General features: G+C 34.4%; 3 protein-coding genes across 3 annotated transcripts; all 3 read left to right on the top strand.

The window, feature by feature from the left end:
- Positions 1 to 219: 219 nt before the first annotated feature.
- Positions 220 to 2,487, top strand: LOC131015787 (putative late blight resistance protein homolog R1A-10). Its single transcript, XM_057944210.1, has one exon. The coding sequence runs from the start codon at positions 220 to 222 to the stop codon at positions 2,485 to 2,487; it is 2,268 nt and encodes a 755-aa protein (XP_057800193.1).
- A 3,998-nt stretch (positions 2,488 to 6,485) lies between these two features.
- On the top strand, positions 6,486 to 10,645 carry LOC131016887 (uncharacterized). The gene is made up of 7 exons (XM_057945676.1): positions 6,486 to 6,642; positions 7,297 to 7,390; positions 7,493 to 7,536; positions 8,268 to 8,336; positions 8,503 to 8,577; positions 8,669 to 9,535; positions 10,101 to 10,645. Exons 4-7 carry the CDS (start codon positions 8,294 to 8,296, stop codon positions 10,397 to 10,399), a joined length of 1,284 nt encoding a protein of 427 aa, XP_057801659.1. The 5' UTR covers positions 6,486 to 6,642; positions 7,297 to 7,390; positions 7,493 to 7,536; positions 8,268 to 8,293; the 3' UTR covers positions 10,400 to 10,645.
- A 4,629-nt stretch (positions 10,646 to 15,274) lies between these two features.
- On the top strand, positions 15,275 to 18,310 carry LOC131016800 (putative late blight resistance protein homolog R1B-23). The gene has a single exon (XM_057945542.1). It carries the CDS (start codon positions 15,415 to 15,417, stop codon positions 18,256 to 18,258), a length of 2,844 nt encoding a protein of 947 aa, XP_057801525.1. The 5' UTR covers positions 15,275 to 15,414; the 3' UTR covers positions 18,259 to 18,310.
- The last annotated feature ends 1,185 nt before the right edge of the window (positions 18,311 to 19,495 follow it).

Raw genomic sequence — 19,495 nt, 5'->3', positions numbered from 1 at the left:
CGCTTTAACATTATTGCCAACGCTAAGATAAGATATGTCGGTTGGCCCTACACTTTACTACCCACAGTTTTGAACCGAGTCAAAAACCAGCAAGTTTGGCACCAAAAAGATGACCAATTAAGATTGAATCGCTAGCCATTATGCTAAATTAAGATTCTATCAAATTCTTGTCCAAAATTCTCATAATTATACTCTGTTTCCCTTCAACTGATATCGATCATGGCGGCCTACGCAGCCTTGGTTTCTCTAATGCATATCATAGACGACCTCGAGCGCCACCATTCCCCTCCGATTTCTCTCAATAAACAACAAGTTCAATCCCTCACTGAAAATGTCATGTTCTTGCAGGAGTTTCTCGAAGCTTATATCTCTCCTGTTTCCGACGACGCAGATCCCTTGGAGATGCGTATTGCAGATGCAGCTTATGCAGCTGAAGACGCCATCGAATCTCATATCGTGGCCAAGATTCAGCTGAGCAGATCCAGAGAAACCATTCGCAGCCGCTTCCTCAGCTGCTTTCGAGCTCCAAAGGATCCGAAAACTGTCTCATCAAATCATGATGATGATGAAGAGATGAACTTGTTTCAAGATGTGCAAAATATGATACAAGAAATGGATCAGATCAAGAGTTTGGCCATGCAGAGGAATACAGAGAAGGTGGTGCTCCATGATACGAGGCGTAGCTTCGTCTCTGCTTCTTCTTCCACTGGGAACAACAGTAGTGGCATGGTGGTATGGTCCGACATTGTCGTCAATGGAATCTTGGAAAGGGTCGTTTCGGACCAACGCGAACGCCAAGTCATCCCGATCACAGGAATGGGCGGGATAGGTAAGACCACTCTTGCCAAAACTGTTTATTCGAAGAAAATTATTGAGCAGCGTTTTGATGTTCGTGCTTGGGCTACTATTTCTCAACGATACAACACAAGGGAAATTCTTTGTGAACTTGTTTCTCAAGCCACTAAACAAACCAAGGAACAACTTAGTGAAAAGAGTGAAGATGGACTAGGATTAGAGCTCCACCAGTATTTGTCAGGTAGAAGGTTTCTAATTGTGATGGATGATATGTGGAGCATCGATGCTTGGGATAGGATACAACGTTTCTTTCCCGAAAATGAGAATTGTAGTCGGATATTAGTGACGACTAGGCTTTCCCACTTGAGTTCCCAATTGAACAACAATTATAGCCTTCAAATGGAATTTTTAGATGAGGTTAGAAGCTGGGAACTGTTCTCAAAAATTGTATTTGGGGTTGGAAGTTGCCCTCATGAGTTAGAGAAAATTGGAAAGAAAATAGTAGAGAATTGCAGAGGACTTCCTTTATCAATTGTTGTAGTGGGGGGTATTTTGAGAAATAGGGAACACACTCTAGGAGTTTGGGAATCAATTAGTCAGAACTTAGCTTCAGAAGTGAATTTGGATAATGATAAGTTTTGCATGGAACTTTTGAAAATGAGCTATAATCATTTGCCAGTTTATTTAAAGCCATGTTTTTTGTATATGGGAGTGTTTGAGGAGGATGATTCGGTTAGTGTCTCAACACTCGTGACGCTATGGGTTTCTGAAGGATTTTTAAAACCCATGAATGACAAAAGTTTGGAAACTATTGCCATAGAGTTCTTAAAGGACTTGGTTGATAGAAATCTCATTCTAGTTGATAAAGTGGGGTCTACAGGAAACATAAAATTTGTCAAAATTCATGATTTGTTGAGGGATTTATGCTTGAACCAGAGCAAGAAAGATGGGTTCTATCATGTGATAGGGCAATCTAGTCCTCGATGCATGAGTAGCCAACGCCGCGTTGTTATACCCAGGAACACGCCAAAGAAGAAAGTTCTTGACAACTTGCAGTCTATGCCACGTGCTCGTTCCATAATCAGTGAATATAGGAAAGTCCCGCGTATTAAGAATTCGGGGTTGCTTAGAACATTACATGCATACAAGTTTCCTTATTTTGATGATGATCGCCACGTGATCAAGTACTTTGCGTCTCAGTATGTTAACTTGCGCCACCTTGTTGTTAGAGTTGGTAGCATGTCCTCGATCTTTACCTCGTTTACTTGCTTCTGGAATCTGCACATTTTGATTGTTTCTTGTATTGGGAAGGAGTTCACTGCACCTGCTGAGATTTGGAGAATGCCACAACTTAGGCATATTGAAATGACAGGAAGATTTTATCTTCCAGAACCTTTGAGTGATGATGTCGTCGTCATGGAGAATCTACTGGTGCTAGAGAGAATAACAGATTTCAAGTGCAGTGAAGAGGTGGTTAAGAGAATTCCAAATATCAAAAAATTGGGGATAGAGTATCTTGGGAGAGGGGGAGTCGAGCAAGATGATTATTATTGTCTGAACAATATCAAACGTCTGTGTAAATTGGAATCCCTCTACATATGGTGCTGGTATAATTTTGGAGCTTCTCTGTATGCGCTCACATTCCCCCAAAGCCTCAGGAAGTTGACTCTTGACATGAATCGTGGCTTTTGAATGGGAAAAAATATTGGAAAAGATAGGTTCAATGCCCCTTCTCGAGAAGTTCAAGTTGGAAATGGGATGCTTTGGAACAGGCAAGTGGGAAATGGTTGAAGGCCAATTCCCTTCCCTCAAATACTTGGGATTGGGTTCGTGTCGTAGTTTGGAGCATTGGACTGCGGAATCGAACTCCATCTTTCCACGCCTTGAGACGCTTCATCTTTATGATATGCAAGAGTTGAAGGAGATCCCGACTCAAATTGGAGACATACCGACGCTACAAAAGATAATGATGAGCGATTGTGGCGAATCTGCTGTGATGTGCGCAAAGGAGATCGTAGAGGAACAAGTGGAATTACAAGGGGAAGATCTTCCATTTCATGTTCAAGTTAGGCTTTCGCGTAAGAACGAAGCAGTGCAGAGCTTGGCAGGCCCCAACTTCGAAGTTATATGTAATAGCTCTAGTTAGGTTTTACCATCATTAATATCTCTCTTGCTTTTGTGTGTGCTTATTTTTCTTCAATCAGTACCTGTGAGTGTGTGTATGCGTGAGAAATGTTGAAGAAGGGGGTGGGTTTGTTTTAAAAAAATGGAAATAGGTTTGGGCTTTTAGTTGTGGGCCAATTTTTTTTATAATCCTGTTGGGCTGCATTATTATTTATTTTAAAGCATGGACTGCGAGTTTTAGATATGTCTTGGGTTGATTTAATTTAAGTTTGGGCTTCTACATATTGATCAAATTTTTGGGCTGCAGATTTTATTTAAATTAATTAGACTTTATATTTAAGTTTGATTATTTATTATTTTAAAGAGAAAAAAAAACTGATTGCATAAGAATATTATTATTATTATTATTATTATTATTATTATTATTATTATTATTATTATTATTATTATTATTATTATTATTATTATTATTATTATTATTATTATTATTATTATTATTATTATTTTAAGTGTAATTACTTGTTATATGAGTTGAGCATGAAATGATTTGCATTAAGCATTTTTGCAAATGAAAGTATTTATAATTTAAATTGGCTGTCATTAAATCCAATTATCAAAGAAAGTCGAGCAAGGATATTGTCGGTATCTTTAGCTCAAAATTTTATTTTTCAATTATTTATTCATTAAATCTTGAAAATCTGGCTAAGTGAATCATAGAATGTTAAGCACTTTCACTATGACATTAAGTTAGCTTCACGAGACCTATTAAGAATATAATTTCTTGTAGGCTTTGTGACCAGGGGGATTAGCTCTGCTTTCCCAAAACAGGTTTATATGTGTATGATCTTCAGGCTTTGCCTATCCACGTAGGCTTACTTTCCAAATATATAAAGTATGATTAAGTTATTAAGCTCTAAATATTTCAATGAAATGCAAATTGTTTATTCAATAAAATGCAAACTGTTTATCCAATAAAATATTTTGTGCACTCTGCTCTGTTTAAGGCTCGCATAAGTTAATCGATCGAGGTTCTCTCTTGACCTAATACGTTATTTTAGAATTGTGTACACCTATTAGCTGACCTGGTGGGTTGGTCTCAATCGGGCACTAATCATGTATTGTGACCACAAAATTTTTGTCACTACAAACGTCTGTATTGTGACAATAATTTCTATCGTCACAAAATATCTTAACAGTGACAAGGTTTATTGTTTTCGGTAATTATTGTCACTATATGTTGACGACCATAATTTTATCACAATAAATATATATATATATGTAGAAACAATAAATGTTGTCGTCACAAAAATATGTAACAGTGGCACAATTTATTTTTGTCAGTATTTATTGTTACTATACGTCAGTGACGATCATTCCGTTGTCACTACAAACAATTTTTGTCACAAAAAACTATAAGACAAGTTATGTTGTTGTCAATATTTTTTGTCACTAAAAGTTAGTGACAATCTTATTTATGTCACTATAATCGTATATGTATAGTAACGATTATTTGTCACGTCACAATAATATAAATCAGTGATAAAATATATTATTGTCAATATTTATCGTGACTATATATCAATGAAAATTATGGTATTGTAACTACACACACACACACACACACACACACACACACACACACACACACACATATATATATATATATATATATCGTGACAATATTTTCGCCCGACACAAAAATTATATATTAGTGACACAATTTTTTGTTGTCAATATTTATCGTCACTATATGTTTGTGACAACCTTTTTTTTGCTACTCCAAACATCTCTATAAAGTTGTCAATATTGAGACTTTAGTATGAATTTATTAATTAATAATGTTACATAATTAGAACATATAAAATAAAATAAATTGTAAGAATAATAAAGTGGAAAAATAATTATTTTTTTCTTTATTTGAGTGAAAAAAGAGTTGAAATTTTTTTAAAAACGATGAGAGAATGTAATGTAGGTAAAATATAAAATACAATGCAAATCTTAAGGGCTCGTTTGGTATATAAGTTGAGATAAAGCGTGATAAATAAAATCTAGATAAAATATTAATATGGATTAGGTAAGATTATTATTCTCTATTTATGTTTGGTAGCTAAAATATAATCTTCGGATAGATAATATTCTTGTTTGGTAGAGAAAATATAAATCTAGATTAAATTAGCAAATTACCATTTTATCCCAAGACTAATAAATTCGAAAAATCAAAAAAACTAATTAACATGAATTGTTGCCCACCCCTTTCACGTAGAACACGTCCCCCACCCCTTTCTTCCTAGGGCAAACCCGCCCATTCAGTATAATGTTTTTCTTCATGTGGATTATTACTAATTTTTATCACAATAATAATTACTTTGAATTATCCGTCCAAACCCGCCCAACATAATAACCATATTGATCGCTTTCGAACAAGCAGTATTTGTCTTATTGAAATTAGACTTGGGCTCGATGCTACCGATCACAAGAAGAGAGAAGAAAATGCAGTTTTCCTTAATAATTCGTTTAGATTCATCTATGAGCCCACGGACATTACAAACGAGAACATTCATCAGATTATACATTATGTGTGGAGGGGTTGTCCCCACAATTTTTAAATGATTTTTATATAAAAAAAAAATTAACTAAAAAATAGTAAAATTGTTTTTTTTTTGCTACCAAAGTGCCCATCACATCAGTGGTGGGCATGTCACGCTTGCCCACGGTGGGTAAGTGATCGATTCAGGATAAATTCCTCTAGTATTGCGTATTGGTTCAGACAATTGATCGAACACCTACTGTTCACTTTCTCCCTTGGCAGTTGGTTCAAAAAAATTGGGCCGCTTTTTTCTAGCATAGCCCATCTAAAAAATGTATTTTATGTATAAATATTATGGGCCGGGCCGGGTTAGCCCGAAAAACCAGACCAAATTCTATATCTCATCTTACATTTAATTTGTCTAGCCCAATAGTATATCTAAAAGTAAATAAGAAATAAAATTCTTGTGGCCCGTTTATTTCGCAGGAATTATGATTTGAGAAAGTAACGTAATTCTAGTCTTCGATCTCGTTCATTTAACTTAGGGTGATTCTATTCATAGCCCTCCATTTACTCCTCATAGTCTCCTATTTAAATCAATAATAAATAATTACTGTAAATTTACAATTATACCCTATAATTCCTATTTCCTAAATCGCATATCAACTTATTTCAATTTTTGAAGAAATCTATACTAATAGAAAAAGAGCGAATGACAATTTAAGGGACAACTTGTGGATTGCCTATTTTACCCATAAAATATAAATTTGTTAGTATAGATTAATAATTATCAACATCACGATTTTTCAATTAATTTTGACTCCTTTCTTTTTTGCCTTTTTAAAGAGAATGACTCACGATTTTTCAATCCATTGACTTCATAATTATCTTAATTAAGGGATATAATATTATCTATGGAAGAAGTTCACTCTAATTCCGTATATATTTATATATATCAAAATCTTTATCTTATGTACTAACTAAACTAAACTCTAAATATAAATAAAAATTAATTAAAGTTCTACTAATTCTTCTCCAACTCAATCAATTATCTCCTCGCAACTAACCTCAAAGTCATTCTTCCGCACCATCGCATACAACCTCGCCGCCGCTGTGAGCCTCCGGTCCGCCGCGCTTCACCGTTGCTCTTAGTCTTTTTTCCGGTCGCCGCCTCCCCTCTTCGAAGGCCGGTTGAGGTTAGTTTTGATTCTCGCTTCGTATGTCGTCTACACCAGCGCCACTATGAGAAGCAAGCAGCTTGTCTTTGTTGAATTGAGATCCAAGTAAATTCTTGTGTATCCTTATAAAATATCATAGGTGTTAATAAAGCTTGTTATTATGGTCCTACTGATTGTTCTCAAAGATATCAGGCTAATTGGGATGTTAAAAAAATAAGTATTTGTGTTCAAGTTATCATAATATCTAAAAAGATATCAGCTTTTAGAATTTGTTTGAGAATTGAGCATGCATGTCCTCACTACGGAAGCAAGCGTCGTGCATTCGTAAGCAATATTCTCAATTGCGGCTGTCCAAAAAATTTGGTTATGTCAAAATTTTGAGTTCGGATATTTTATTCTGTGAATAAAATATTGGTTTGAATTGTTGGGAAAGTTTTTATATATGTATTAAAGTTGTAGTTAATTTAGTTGATGTTATAGCTTTTATAAAACAAAAGGCTGAGTTAAACCAATAGCATCGCATTATTTCTCACTGTCATTACCAAGATAAGACTGACTTAAAGAGTTTTAGGCTTTCTAACCATATGCTGGCATATGGACTCCTCATAAGTTTCCAGCGAGCTTATAATGTTGCTCGCCCTTTGAATACTTTTCTGGTTATAATATGTCCAGGTCACCCGACAAGTTAAACACTTCGAAGAGAACCATTCCGTTCGATTTCTCGCTTAATTAGTCGGGCAGAGAAGCTTGAAGGTGATCTATCAAGGTAAGGATATCCATGTTTTGGTCATGGAAGGATATATGCAAATAAGATTGACATTATTATGGATTAAAGAAGCAATATTTTGTTTGCCAATTTGCTCCGCAGGTCGCCGCCGTCGACTGGAATTTCATAATTTCCTCCGCACATGGGTACGCCTATGATATTATATTCAAATTTCAGGAGATTATATTTTGTTTTCAGTATGAATATGCTACAAAATAGTTTGCAATTTTATGGTATTTGATGGTTTGTATTTCTCATTGCTCAATATCTAAGATTATCAATCCCAATAATAAACTAAGATATAGATTCAGACTCTCTCAAAATTATATCTCCATAACTTCTCTCAAGAACATAAACTTTGCAGCATGAATTTTAAACATTTATTTGTTTCCAAATTGGATGTCCTATCACCTTGTAAGTAAAAAATATGCATGAGATGTTTTACGGGTCGATATCTAAATATAAATCGATAGTAAATTATATATTTATAAATTTACTAGCAGCTAGAACATAGTACATATTATTGAATGTGGCTTAATTGTGTAATTTATCAAAATAAAATTAGTAAGGCATAGTTATATTTTAATTTATTTTTTTGAGAGAAAAAAAGGCATAATTTAATTCAAAATTTCGTGCTCCAATTATATTCGGGAAAACATAAAAAGTTGAGAGGTGAAAATTCATGTGAGGGGCAGGAGCACATCTCATGATTTTGGCTTACAATTTTCTAGAGAGTAGCAATATTGAGTGGCCTTTGTCAGTTTGAGGAAGACAATTGAGATGATTGTAATTAATACACTGTGAAGTAAACTATACTAGAATTTTGGATGTGGATTATTTATTATTTTTGTGTTACAGAATAAATATTTTTTTGCAGGATTTTAAAATTTATATACACTAACTATGAACATGGAAGTTACATTGCGCAAAACAAGCTCATCTTCAGGTATTTTCTATAGCATGAGCGCACAAGCTTTTAAGTATATATATATATAATATATATATATATATATATATATTAATTGTCTATGTTATAATCACCACATATCACACAACATGAGCACAAATCAAATTATTTTTTTAATTAATATATTTATATTTATATATTGCAGCTAATGAGGTATATAGACAAAGAAAAAATCTACAAAGACAAAAGAAACGTAAACGAAATGCAAGTGATTTGAATTGTAAGTATTACATTCTTTTAAGATAAAAATACGTTTAATACATTATGATAAATTATTAATGTTTTTTTAATTATATTGTTTATCTATTTAGGTTCATTGCTACATGAATTGAAAAATGTGCCTGATTGCATTCATTGTGGTGCAAGAAGATTTGAATATGAACCTCCTACTTTTTGTTGTGATAATGGAAAAGTTAAACTTGCATTTTCTGAAGTTCCTCCGGAGTTGGATGAATTGTTTACGGCCCAGTCAGAAGAAGCTATTAATTTCAGAAGGAATATTCGTGCTTATAATAGTATATTCTCATTTACTTCGTTTGGTGTAAAATTGGACAAAGAATTGGCATCTGCAAGACGGGGAGTTTATTCTTTTCAAGCACAAGGCATGGTTTATCATGATCTTCCTGGATTGATCCCACAATATACGTCTCCAACATTTTTTCAGCTATACTTTTATGACACACAAAGTGAGTTTGAGAACAGAATAAACATAATGCAAAATCAAGTTTTGTCAGAAGCAGTTGTACAGATGCTCATGAAAATTTTAGAGATCAACCCGTATGCAAAATTCTTTCGAAGATTGAAAGATTATCCTTCAATGGACAATGTTCAGCTTCATATTTCTAAAGATGTCAACTTAGATCAACGAGTATATAATTCTCCACATGCAGATCAAGTTGCAGCTATATGGGTTGAGGGAAATAATGAAAATATTCCATTGGAGCGGGATATTGTAGTTCATGCTCATTCCGGCGACAGACATAGAATAAAACATTATTATGGATGTTATGATCCTTTGCAATATCCACTTCTTTTTCCAATGGGCGAAACAGGTTGGCATCAAAACATTAGAAAGATTGATCCAGCATCTTTGGTTCGTAACACAAATTCTGTTTCTACTTCTACTTCATTAGCAAGAACCATAACTGCATGCGATATTATCTCCAATGAAGAACAAGGTATCTCTATTAACTTTTTATAAATTGATTGATGATTAAATTAGTTAAGTATCATATTTTATATTTTTATAATGTTTATAATTGATTTTACTAATTTGATAAATTGTAGTATTAAACTTTTGGATAATTTTATTCTTCTAAAGTTATATTATTCCAATTATGAGATTATAATTTAAAATACGTACATTCATTCAATAACACGTGTAAAAGTTTTCGTCTTGGAATTTTTTTTATTTTTAGCCATCCAAACTACGAAGGGATTCAACCCATTGCTGCCATTGATCACTAATTAACACCAATTAATGAGTTAAGCCTCATAGAGTAAATATAATATAGTAAGCGGGTTTAGAAAAAGTTGAAGTTGTCGAAAACTTTGATAAATAATCTAGAGTAGGCTATTTTATTTCGGGCGACGTGGGCGAAATGCTTTTACATTAATTATCTACAGATTCAATTTTGCTTATTGTTGACATATATATTTATTTTGTATATTGTTATGTTTATTTTATTTTACTAATCACTTAATATAACTTTTTTTTTATATTGTATTTTTCTATGTTTTTAGGTGTTAGAAGAGAAAACGTTAATAATGTATCATGCCGAGAATATATTTGCTATAAGATACAGATTAGAAATCCAAGACAATCCATACTCTTATTAGCTGGAAGATTATTACAGCAATATATAGTGGATATGTACATAAAATTGGAGACAACGAGACTGGATTATTATCGTCAAAACCAATCAACTATGAGAGCAGAATTGTATCAAGGAATTGTGGATAGTGTCTTTAATGGAGAATTAAGAGGGAATGAAGTTGGCAAAAGAATTGTTCTACCAGCAACATTTATAGGAGGACCATGAGATATGCGTCGTAGATATCTTGATGCATTGACATTAGTACAAAGATTTGGAAAACCAGATCTATTCATTACAATGACTTGCAATCCAGAGTGGAAAGAAATACAGCAAGCATTATATGATGGTCAAACAGCTCAAGAACGTCCAGACTTAACTACACGAGTATTTCGAGCAAAACTGCAAGACCTGAAATATCAATTATTCAAGAGGAAATTTTTTGGACATGTAGCTGCACATGTTGATGTGGTTGAATTTCAAAAAAGAGGGTTACCACATGTCCACATGCTGATAATTTTCAAGTCTGGGCATAAGTTGAATACGACAAGTGAAATAGATTAGTTTGTAAGTGCCGAACTTCCTGATGAAGAAAACAATTCCGAATTGTTTGAATTGGTGAAAAAACATATGATGCATGGACCTTACGGAGAGAAAAATCTAAATAATCCTTGTATGGTAAAAGGAAATTGCAAATGCCATTATCCACGACCATATTGTGAAAGCACACAACAAGGTAAAGATGGATATCCAATTTACAGAAGAAGAAAAAATGGATCAATTGTACGTGTTCGGAATGCAGACTTAGACAACCAATGGGTCGTGCCATATAATGCACATCTATTGTCCAGATACAACTGCCATATTAATGTCGAGGTATGCACTGGTATCACAGTTGTTAAGTATTTGTACAAATATATCTATAAGGGACATGATAGGGTGGCCGTTCATATAACCCAAGATGATGAGCCGCGTCAAGTTGATGAAATCAAACAATTTCAAGATGCACAATGGGTATCTGCACAAGAAGCAATGTGGAGAATTTGTGAATTTGGTCTGAATGATATTTCTCCAGCAGTTATCAACTTACAGCTTCACCTTCCTAACAAACAGTTTGTATCCTATCACGCATCCCAAAATCTGCAGAAGCTTTTATTGTGGGATCATGTTTCAAAAACAATGCTAACTGAATATTTTACTATGTGTGCTACAAGTGAAAAGGTAAGGCAATTTCTCTACAGAGAATTTCCAGAGCATTACGTATGGAATAAGAGGGACAAAATTTGGACAGAAAGGCAGAAAATTGGCGTTATTGGACGTATAAGTGCAGTTAGTCCGATTGAAGGAGAAAGGTACTATGAAAAATTATTGTTGAATCATGTTAGGGGACCAACCTCTTTCCGACATTTATTGACGGTTAATGGTATAGAATGCTCAACATTCAAAGAAGCGGCACAAAAAAGGGGTTTATTAGAAGCTGATCAAAGTATTTTCGATTGCATGAATGAGGCAATAACATTTCAAATGCCAAATGAACTACGTAGGTTGTTTGCAATAATCTTGGTACATTGTGCACCGACAGATGTAAGAGTTTTATGGGATACTTACTTTGACGCAATGTCTGAAGATTTTAAAAGGGATGCCAATACTTCAATCCGACAACGTGTTTCTAAGACATTGCTGAGCTTAAGAGTTTTGTTAGAGAGCATGGGAAAAGATATAAATTCATATGATCTTCTCACAATTCCTTCTTATGATGCTAATATAGAAAATAATTGTTCCAGAGAGATACAAGATGAGATGTCGATACAAATTCCTGAGGAAGATCAAGATGCAGAGTTAAAGTTGAATGATGACCAACGGAAAGCATTTTCTATGATTTTGAGTTCCATACAGAAAGCAGAAGGTGGAATTTTTTTCATAGATGGACCAGGTGGAACTGGAAAGACTTTCTTATATCGTGCACTATTAGCTCATCTTAGATTAAGAAAACACATAGCTCTTGCAACTGCTACATCTGGAGTTGCTGCAGGGATCATGCCAGGAGGAAGAACAACACATTCACGCTTTAAAATTCCTATAAATTCTGATGAAACAAGTGAATGTTCAATTTCAAAACAAAGTGCAGATGCCGAGTTATTGCGGAGAGCACAACTGATTATATGGGATGAAGCACCGATGGCAAAAAAATGGGCAATTGAAAATGTAGATAAGTTGTTAAAATATGTCATGGGGAATGATAAAGATTTTGGTGGAAAAGTCATCGTTTTTGGAGGAGATTTCAGACAAGTATTGCCGGTTGTTCCTAAAGCTACAGTCTACCAGACTATATTAGCAAGTTTGGTTAATTCTTATTTATGGGGCAGAATGAAAAAGATCACTTTGTCCATAAATATGAGATCAAAGAATGATCCACAATTCAAAAAATTCTTACTAAGTGTTGGAAATGGTGAAGAACCGATGGATGATGAAGGTAATATCAAAATTCCAGATGATATGGTAATTGAGTATGACAATGAAGAAAATTCTTTGAAAAGACTTATCGCGGCCATTTTTCCGAGTTTAGCAAGGAATGCATATTCGGCGGAGTACATGACGAATCGAGCAATATTAACGCCAAAAAATGAGCATGTGGATAAGCTGAATGATAAGTTGATATCCATGTTTCCTGGAGAAGAACAAATTTTCAACAGTTTTGATGAAGCTATTGACCAGACAAACATAAACTATGACGTCGATTTTTTGAACTCTTTGACTCCAAATGGATTACCTCCACATAAGTTGGTATTGAAGAAAAATTGTCCAATAATTCTTTTAAGGAATTTAGATCCATCAAATGGTCTGTGTAATGGCATGAGAATGGTGTGCAGAGACTTTAAGGGCAACGTCATAAACGCAGAGATAATGCTTGGCCAACATATGGGAAAGCATGTCTTCATTCCAAGAATTCCTCTTTCGCCAGCTGAAAATGAAGGATATCCTTTTCAGTTTAGACGAAAACAATTTCCAATCAGACTTTGTTTTGCAATGACAATAAACAAAGCTCAAGGACAAACTATACCAAATGTTGGTGTATATTTGCCTTCTCCGGTATTTTCTCACGGACAATTATATGTTGCTCTATCACGAGGAACTTCAATGTCTACTACTAAAGTGTTGATTAAGCCAAACACAACAGATACAAGACAAAAAATGTTGACGAAAAATGTTGTCTACACTCAAGTTTTGATCGCAGGTAATTATTTAATTTAAAATTTAATTTATATGATGTTATTTTGCATTGATAATATTATATTTACGTGTTTAACAGGACAACAAAATCATGAAGAATCAGAAAGATGCAATTGATGATTCGCATTGTGTTCAAGACACTCGGTACGCAACTGGAATTTCATCATTTTAATTGTCTATGTTGTTTTCGAGATAGCAATATGCATTGTTAATTTTTAAAATATTTGTTGCTTTTAAAATACATTTTTTTAATATGAGGAAATTATTTTGTCTCATTGAAATTCTAATATGATGTTGCAATATTTAAAAAAACAAAAAACAAAAATAAAGGGGTCATGGTGTATAACCGAGTTGATTAAGAATTGCAATTTTCACCCAAAAGTTAGTAGTATAACCGAGTTAGACAGTAATTCAAATATGGTTAGGATAAGGATAAAAATAATTTAATAGATCAAAGACTTGTTATAGAAATCTACAATATTAGAATTAGAATTGTAATAGGAATCAAACTTTCGAATCAACATTATATAATGGTGTATAATTTTTTTGTACACAATCAAATTACAACATATCCGCCTCTAATTTTCTTTCTCTGCTGCGTTTTTGTTTATCTTCTGCGATTGAACGAATTCTTGGTAAGTTCTATCATTCATAGTTCTAGAAAAATTAGTTTCTTCCTTCTGACACAATAACAAAAATATACTAATTTTTATCATTTTATATAATTCTGGATACAGAATCACAATAAATGTTATACAAGGCGACTGCAATGCAATTATTACACTATTCGGTCAAGTGACAGAGGTATATGTAGGATGCTCTGTGGATGAATATCTTTCTTCAATCAAAGAGGTAAATTATGATTTCTTACTTAATCACTTACTATATATAATTTAAATTGTTAATATTACAAAATTCGATATTACATAATTATAACAATTATATATTTTCACAGGGTGAAACAGAATCCACATACTATAGACGACTAAGCACACAAGCGTACACAGAAATGCGCTTCATGACGATGCTCAAGTCTATAAAATTTGATCAACGAGGAAATCTCAATATCGTAGCAAATGCAATCGAAAAAATGGAACCAATGGAAAGCATCGATGTTGGAGATATTGAAGAAGAGCCGACTGAAGTGGAGGAAAAGAAACATTCACCCGAGAAATCAAAAAATAAAATTACGTCTAGAAAGAAAAAATCTACGATGGAGTTGCAGCCCACAGAATCGCAAAAGAAAAAAAGAAGGATAACCAAGAAAAAGTTTCATGACTACATTGACATTACAAGTGACGACGATCTGCCGCTGAACAGCATTTTGCAAACCAAAAATAACAAGAAGAGATCCCCAATCGTCAAAATCAAACAAGAAAAGATTTAAAATTCGTCTTACTCCTTACTTAGATAATTTAGGATGTTTTTCATAGATTTTTTTGCATTTTTATTTAGAAGTATGAATATTACTTTATTACTTTTAAATTTAATCATTAATAGTTGCATTGGTTCCTTTTTTTATTTAAATAGTAAAAATAAAAACGTGTTCAACGTGCATCGCACGTTCTTCCTGCTAGTAATGTAAAAGTGTGGTTGCGAAAAAGTGTGTAACAATGTAAAATACACTATTACACACTTTTTTCGTTTCTAAAAAGTGTGTAATAGTATATTTTATATTGTTACACACTAAAAGGGTATTTTAGTCAGAAATGCTATTATTTCCATATTTTTATTTGTATGGCTAGAATTTCCTATGACTAAAAGGTTTTTGCTAGACTAGGGTGCTGCCTCTAAATAAAATATTAAAAAGAATAACTAGGCGACATCAACCAGACAACCACTAGTAAACTGTAGGGTCAACCCACATATCTTATCTTATCTTAGCTGTTTGGCAATAATGTGACTGATATAGCCATTTTACACATTGTTTTTGCTCAAGCTAAACTAAGATTCCATCAAATTCTTGTCCGAAATTCTCTGAAAAATATACATACACTGTTTATCCTTGGATCATGGCAGCATATGCAGCCTTGGTTTCTCTTATGCATATCATCGATACGATCGAGCATCACCATTCCCCTCCAATTTCTATCCACAAACAACAAGTTGAATCTCTCACTCAAATTCTTACCTTTTTGCAGGAATTTCTTCAAGGTTATAAGTCCCCTGTTGCTGACGGAGATGAATCTGATTCGCTGGAGATGCGTATCGCAGATTTAGCTTATGCGGCTGAAGATGTTATCGAATCACATATTGTGGACAAGCTTCAGCTGAGCAGATCTAAAGAAGCCAAAATTGATACAGCTTATATAGCTGAAGATGCTGTCGAATCTCATATTGTGGACAAGGTTCAGCTGAGAAGATCCAAAGAAGCCAAAATCAGCTGTTTTTTCAACTGTTTTGGAGGTTCGAAAAATGACTCATCAAACCACGATGATGAACACATCAACTTGTATCAAAATCATGGAAAGAAAGAAGCCATGGAGACTGCAGCTGCAGCGGCAGCGGATGAAGGAGATGCCATTGGAGAGGATGTCAGTTGCATCGACTTCTATGAAGATCTACAACAAGTGATAGAAGAAATGAATGTGATTAAGAAGGAAGCCATGGAGACTGCAGCCGAAGCTCAGCTGCAGAGAAAGGTCTCCTCGACTCAAGCTGGTTCCTTGACATCCTCTTCCAATGTGAAGGAAAGCATGATGGTGGGCTTTGATGACGTGCAACTTCAACTCTTGGATTGGCTCACTGGAGGCAACCGTAACCGCCAAATCATCCCAATCACAGGGATGGGCGGGATTGGTAAGACCACTCTTGCCCAACATATATTTGAGCATGCACTTGTTAAGGAGCATTTTGATATTCGTGCGTGGACTTCAATTTCTCGAACTTATAATGTTAGAGAAACACTTAGTCAAGTTCTTCACCAAGTAAGTGGAAATTTGGGTAGTGATCTGAGTGAGGAAGATTTAGGAGAAAAATTGTACAAGTATTTATGCGGTAGGAGGTATATTATAATATTGGATGATATGTGGAGTGTAGAGGTGTGGGACAAGATGAGGTTTTTCTTTCCCGATTACAATGATGGGAGTCGAGTAATCATAACGACTAGGCTCTCAAACTTGGCTGCCGAGTTGACAGACTCTAACAGCATTGGTATGAGATTTTTAGATGATGTTTTTAGCTGGAGTTTGTTCTCCAAAACTGTATTTGGGGATGAGGGTTTTCCTCTTCATCTCGAGGAAATCGGAAAGAAAATTGTGGGGAAATGTAAGGGACTTCCTTTGTCGATTGCTGTGATTGGGGGTCTTTTGGCAAAGTCCGAACTTACACCGGAATATTGGGAGCACATAAAGGAAAACATAAGCTCAATAGTGAATTCTGAGAATGATGAATATTGCTTGAGAGTATTGAAACTGAGCTATGACCATTTGCCTGCCTATCTGAAGCCTTGTTTTTTGTACATGGGGATGTTTGGGGAAGATGAGGAAATTAGGGTTCCAGACCTCATGAGGTTATGGGTTTCTGAAGGCTTTCTCAAACCAATAATCAATAAAAGCTCGAAAACAATTGCCAATGAGTATCTGAAGGAGCTAGTCGATAGAAACCTCATTCTAGTTCATAAGTTGGGGGCAGTTGGGAATATAAAGTACTGCAAAATGCATGATTTAGTGAGAGATCTATCATTTCAAGAAGCTGAAAAGCAGAGGTTTTATTATGTGTTAGGGCAACATTGTCCTCGAGGGATAAATAGCCAACGCCGCATTGTTATTCCCAGAAGCACTTCAGCTATGACAGTCCGGGATGCCATGGAAACTATGTCGTCACGTGCTCGTTCTTTCATATGTGATGGTGATACGGTTCCAGAATTGCTAGATTTCAGATTTTTGAGGACACTGAGTACATATAAGTATTCCAAAGAGTATTTAGATGAAAATGTGTTTCAAATGGTGAACTTGAGGTACCTTTCGGCTAGATTTCGTGAGGGGTTCCAAATCCCTTCTTCAATTAGTCTGCTCTGGAATCTGCACATACTAATTGTTTATTGTTTGGTTGAACCTACGACTGCACCAGTAGAAATTTGGAAAATGCATCAGCTTAAGCATGTCGAGTTCGAAGGTTATCTCCCAGATCCCCCGAGCGGGGATAGTGATGTTATGATGGAGAATCTAGAGACGCTCAAAGGAGTGATTGATTTCAACTTGAATGCAGAAATGGTTAAGAGAATTCCCAATATCAAGAAACTGTATATAAGATACAAGGATAAAGTAATGGAGAGAGTGAAGTGCCTCAGCTATCTTCAATGTCTGAGTAAGCTGGAAAGCTTGAGGTGCATTATTGAAGATGGATGTGAAGAGTATCTGCAGAGTATTAGCTTCCCGCACTCACTCAAGAAGCTGTATATTCGATGCGAAAACTTCCATTTGGAGGAAATTCTGGAAAAGATAGCTTCATTACCACTTCTTGAAAAGCTCACACTGAAATATGGAGAGTTTGCAAGACGCAGTTGGGAAATAGTTGAAGGCCAATTCCCCAGCCTCAAATACTTGAGATTGTCGGAGTGTTGGGATATGGAATGTTGGACGTTAGAGGGCTACTGCTTGCCACGCCTTGAGCAACTTCTTCTCGATGACATGTGGTCGTTGGAGGAGTTCCCTTCAGAAATTGGAGAAATACCAACACTCAAATCAATTCGATTGTGGTTTTGCAGTGAAACAATGGCTGTGTCTTTGAAAAAGATAGTAGAGGAACAAGAGGAATTACAAGGGGACCCACCCTTTCATGTTCTAGTTAAGTTGAACAACGTCAGCCAAGAACTGCAGAGCTTGGCAACTCCCAACTTTCGTGTAGTCCATTGATGCGATGAGGAATTCAATTGTGGGAATACTAATTTGAGTGATTAATTTTCAAGGGGACCCACCCTTTCATGTTATAGTTAATGATCCCAACTTTCGTGTAGTTTGATGTGACGAGGAATTCAATTGCATGTGGGAATATACTAATTTCAGTGATTAATTTTACTTATAACTTTATATTTAGCTTGTTTTTAATTATTTTTAATTTTAGCAACATAAATCATATGTTTAATTAGTATCTATAATCTATACCTACTATAAAAGTGTCTGGTTTTACCAAATTTAGTTTGCCTATTATGTCCTTATTTTTTAATCTATTTTAAGGCCAATAATGTAATAGTATCATATTATTCTAATCACAAACATACAATAATCTCATTCCAATCACACTTTTAAATAAGTTTAAACTATTTAAAATTACTCAATGTATAAAAGTTGCACGTCCCTCGATTTCAGCAATCACCTCTGTTTAGTGCTCGTTGACTTGATCTTCATCCATAAGCTTTAGGGATATTTCTAACTTTGTCTCATTTTAACACCCATTTTCTGATTTTTATGGACAACTTTTTTCTTGTATGAGTGACCTAGTTGATTGAATGACAACCAAGTATCTTGGAAAAAAGAAACTAACTATGAAATATCAACATTCTTCATAAAACAATAGACATATATCACTCTTCAAAACATATAAATTGTGGGAAATTTGAAAATTTTAAGTTGTTTGAATGAAATTTTAGAGATTGGCAGATTTCTTTTTGTTGGTTTTGAGGATAATGGCAGCCAAAAACTAGCGCCATAATTAAATGAAAATTTTAAGTTTATTTTTTTTATTTTTTTTAATTCCTTTAATTTCAGTGTGTGCAGATTCCTTTAAATTTCATATAATTGCCATGTTGTATTTTCGAAAATACAATAATTAAATAATCTGAAAATATAAATAAGAAGTAAAGTGAAAGGGAAAAAAATTCATTTTCCTTGGTAAAATTAAGAACAATAAAAAATTCCATAAACACAATACTAAACACGTGTGACACACACATCTTTATCTTAATTTTGTTCTCCTTAATCTTTGTGCCGAAAATGCATAGGCTATAAATAATGTGAAGCAGGAACTACAATATCTGATTATCATATTGTAACATCCAACTCACCTAAAGGCTAAAAACAAGAGCAAGCAAAGCAAAGCAGAGCAATCGATTATTTATCTTGTGCAAATGTACTTTGTGTATAGTATTTTATT

The sequence above is a fragment of the Salvia miltiorrhiza genome, chromosome 3, assembly GCF_028751815.1.
Source record: "Salvia miltiorrhiza cultivar Shanhuang (shh) chromosome 3, IMPLAD_Smil_shh, whole genome shotgun sequence".
Taxonomy (NCBI): domain Eukaryota; kingdom Viridiplantae; phylum Streptophyta; class Magnoliopsida; order Lamiales; family Lamiaceae; genus Salvia; species Salvia miltiorrhiza.
The sequence above is the reverse complement of the archived record's forward strand: the minus strand, read 5'-3'. Positions and strand labels throughout refer to the sequence as shown.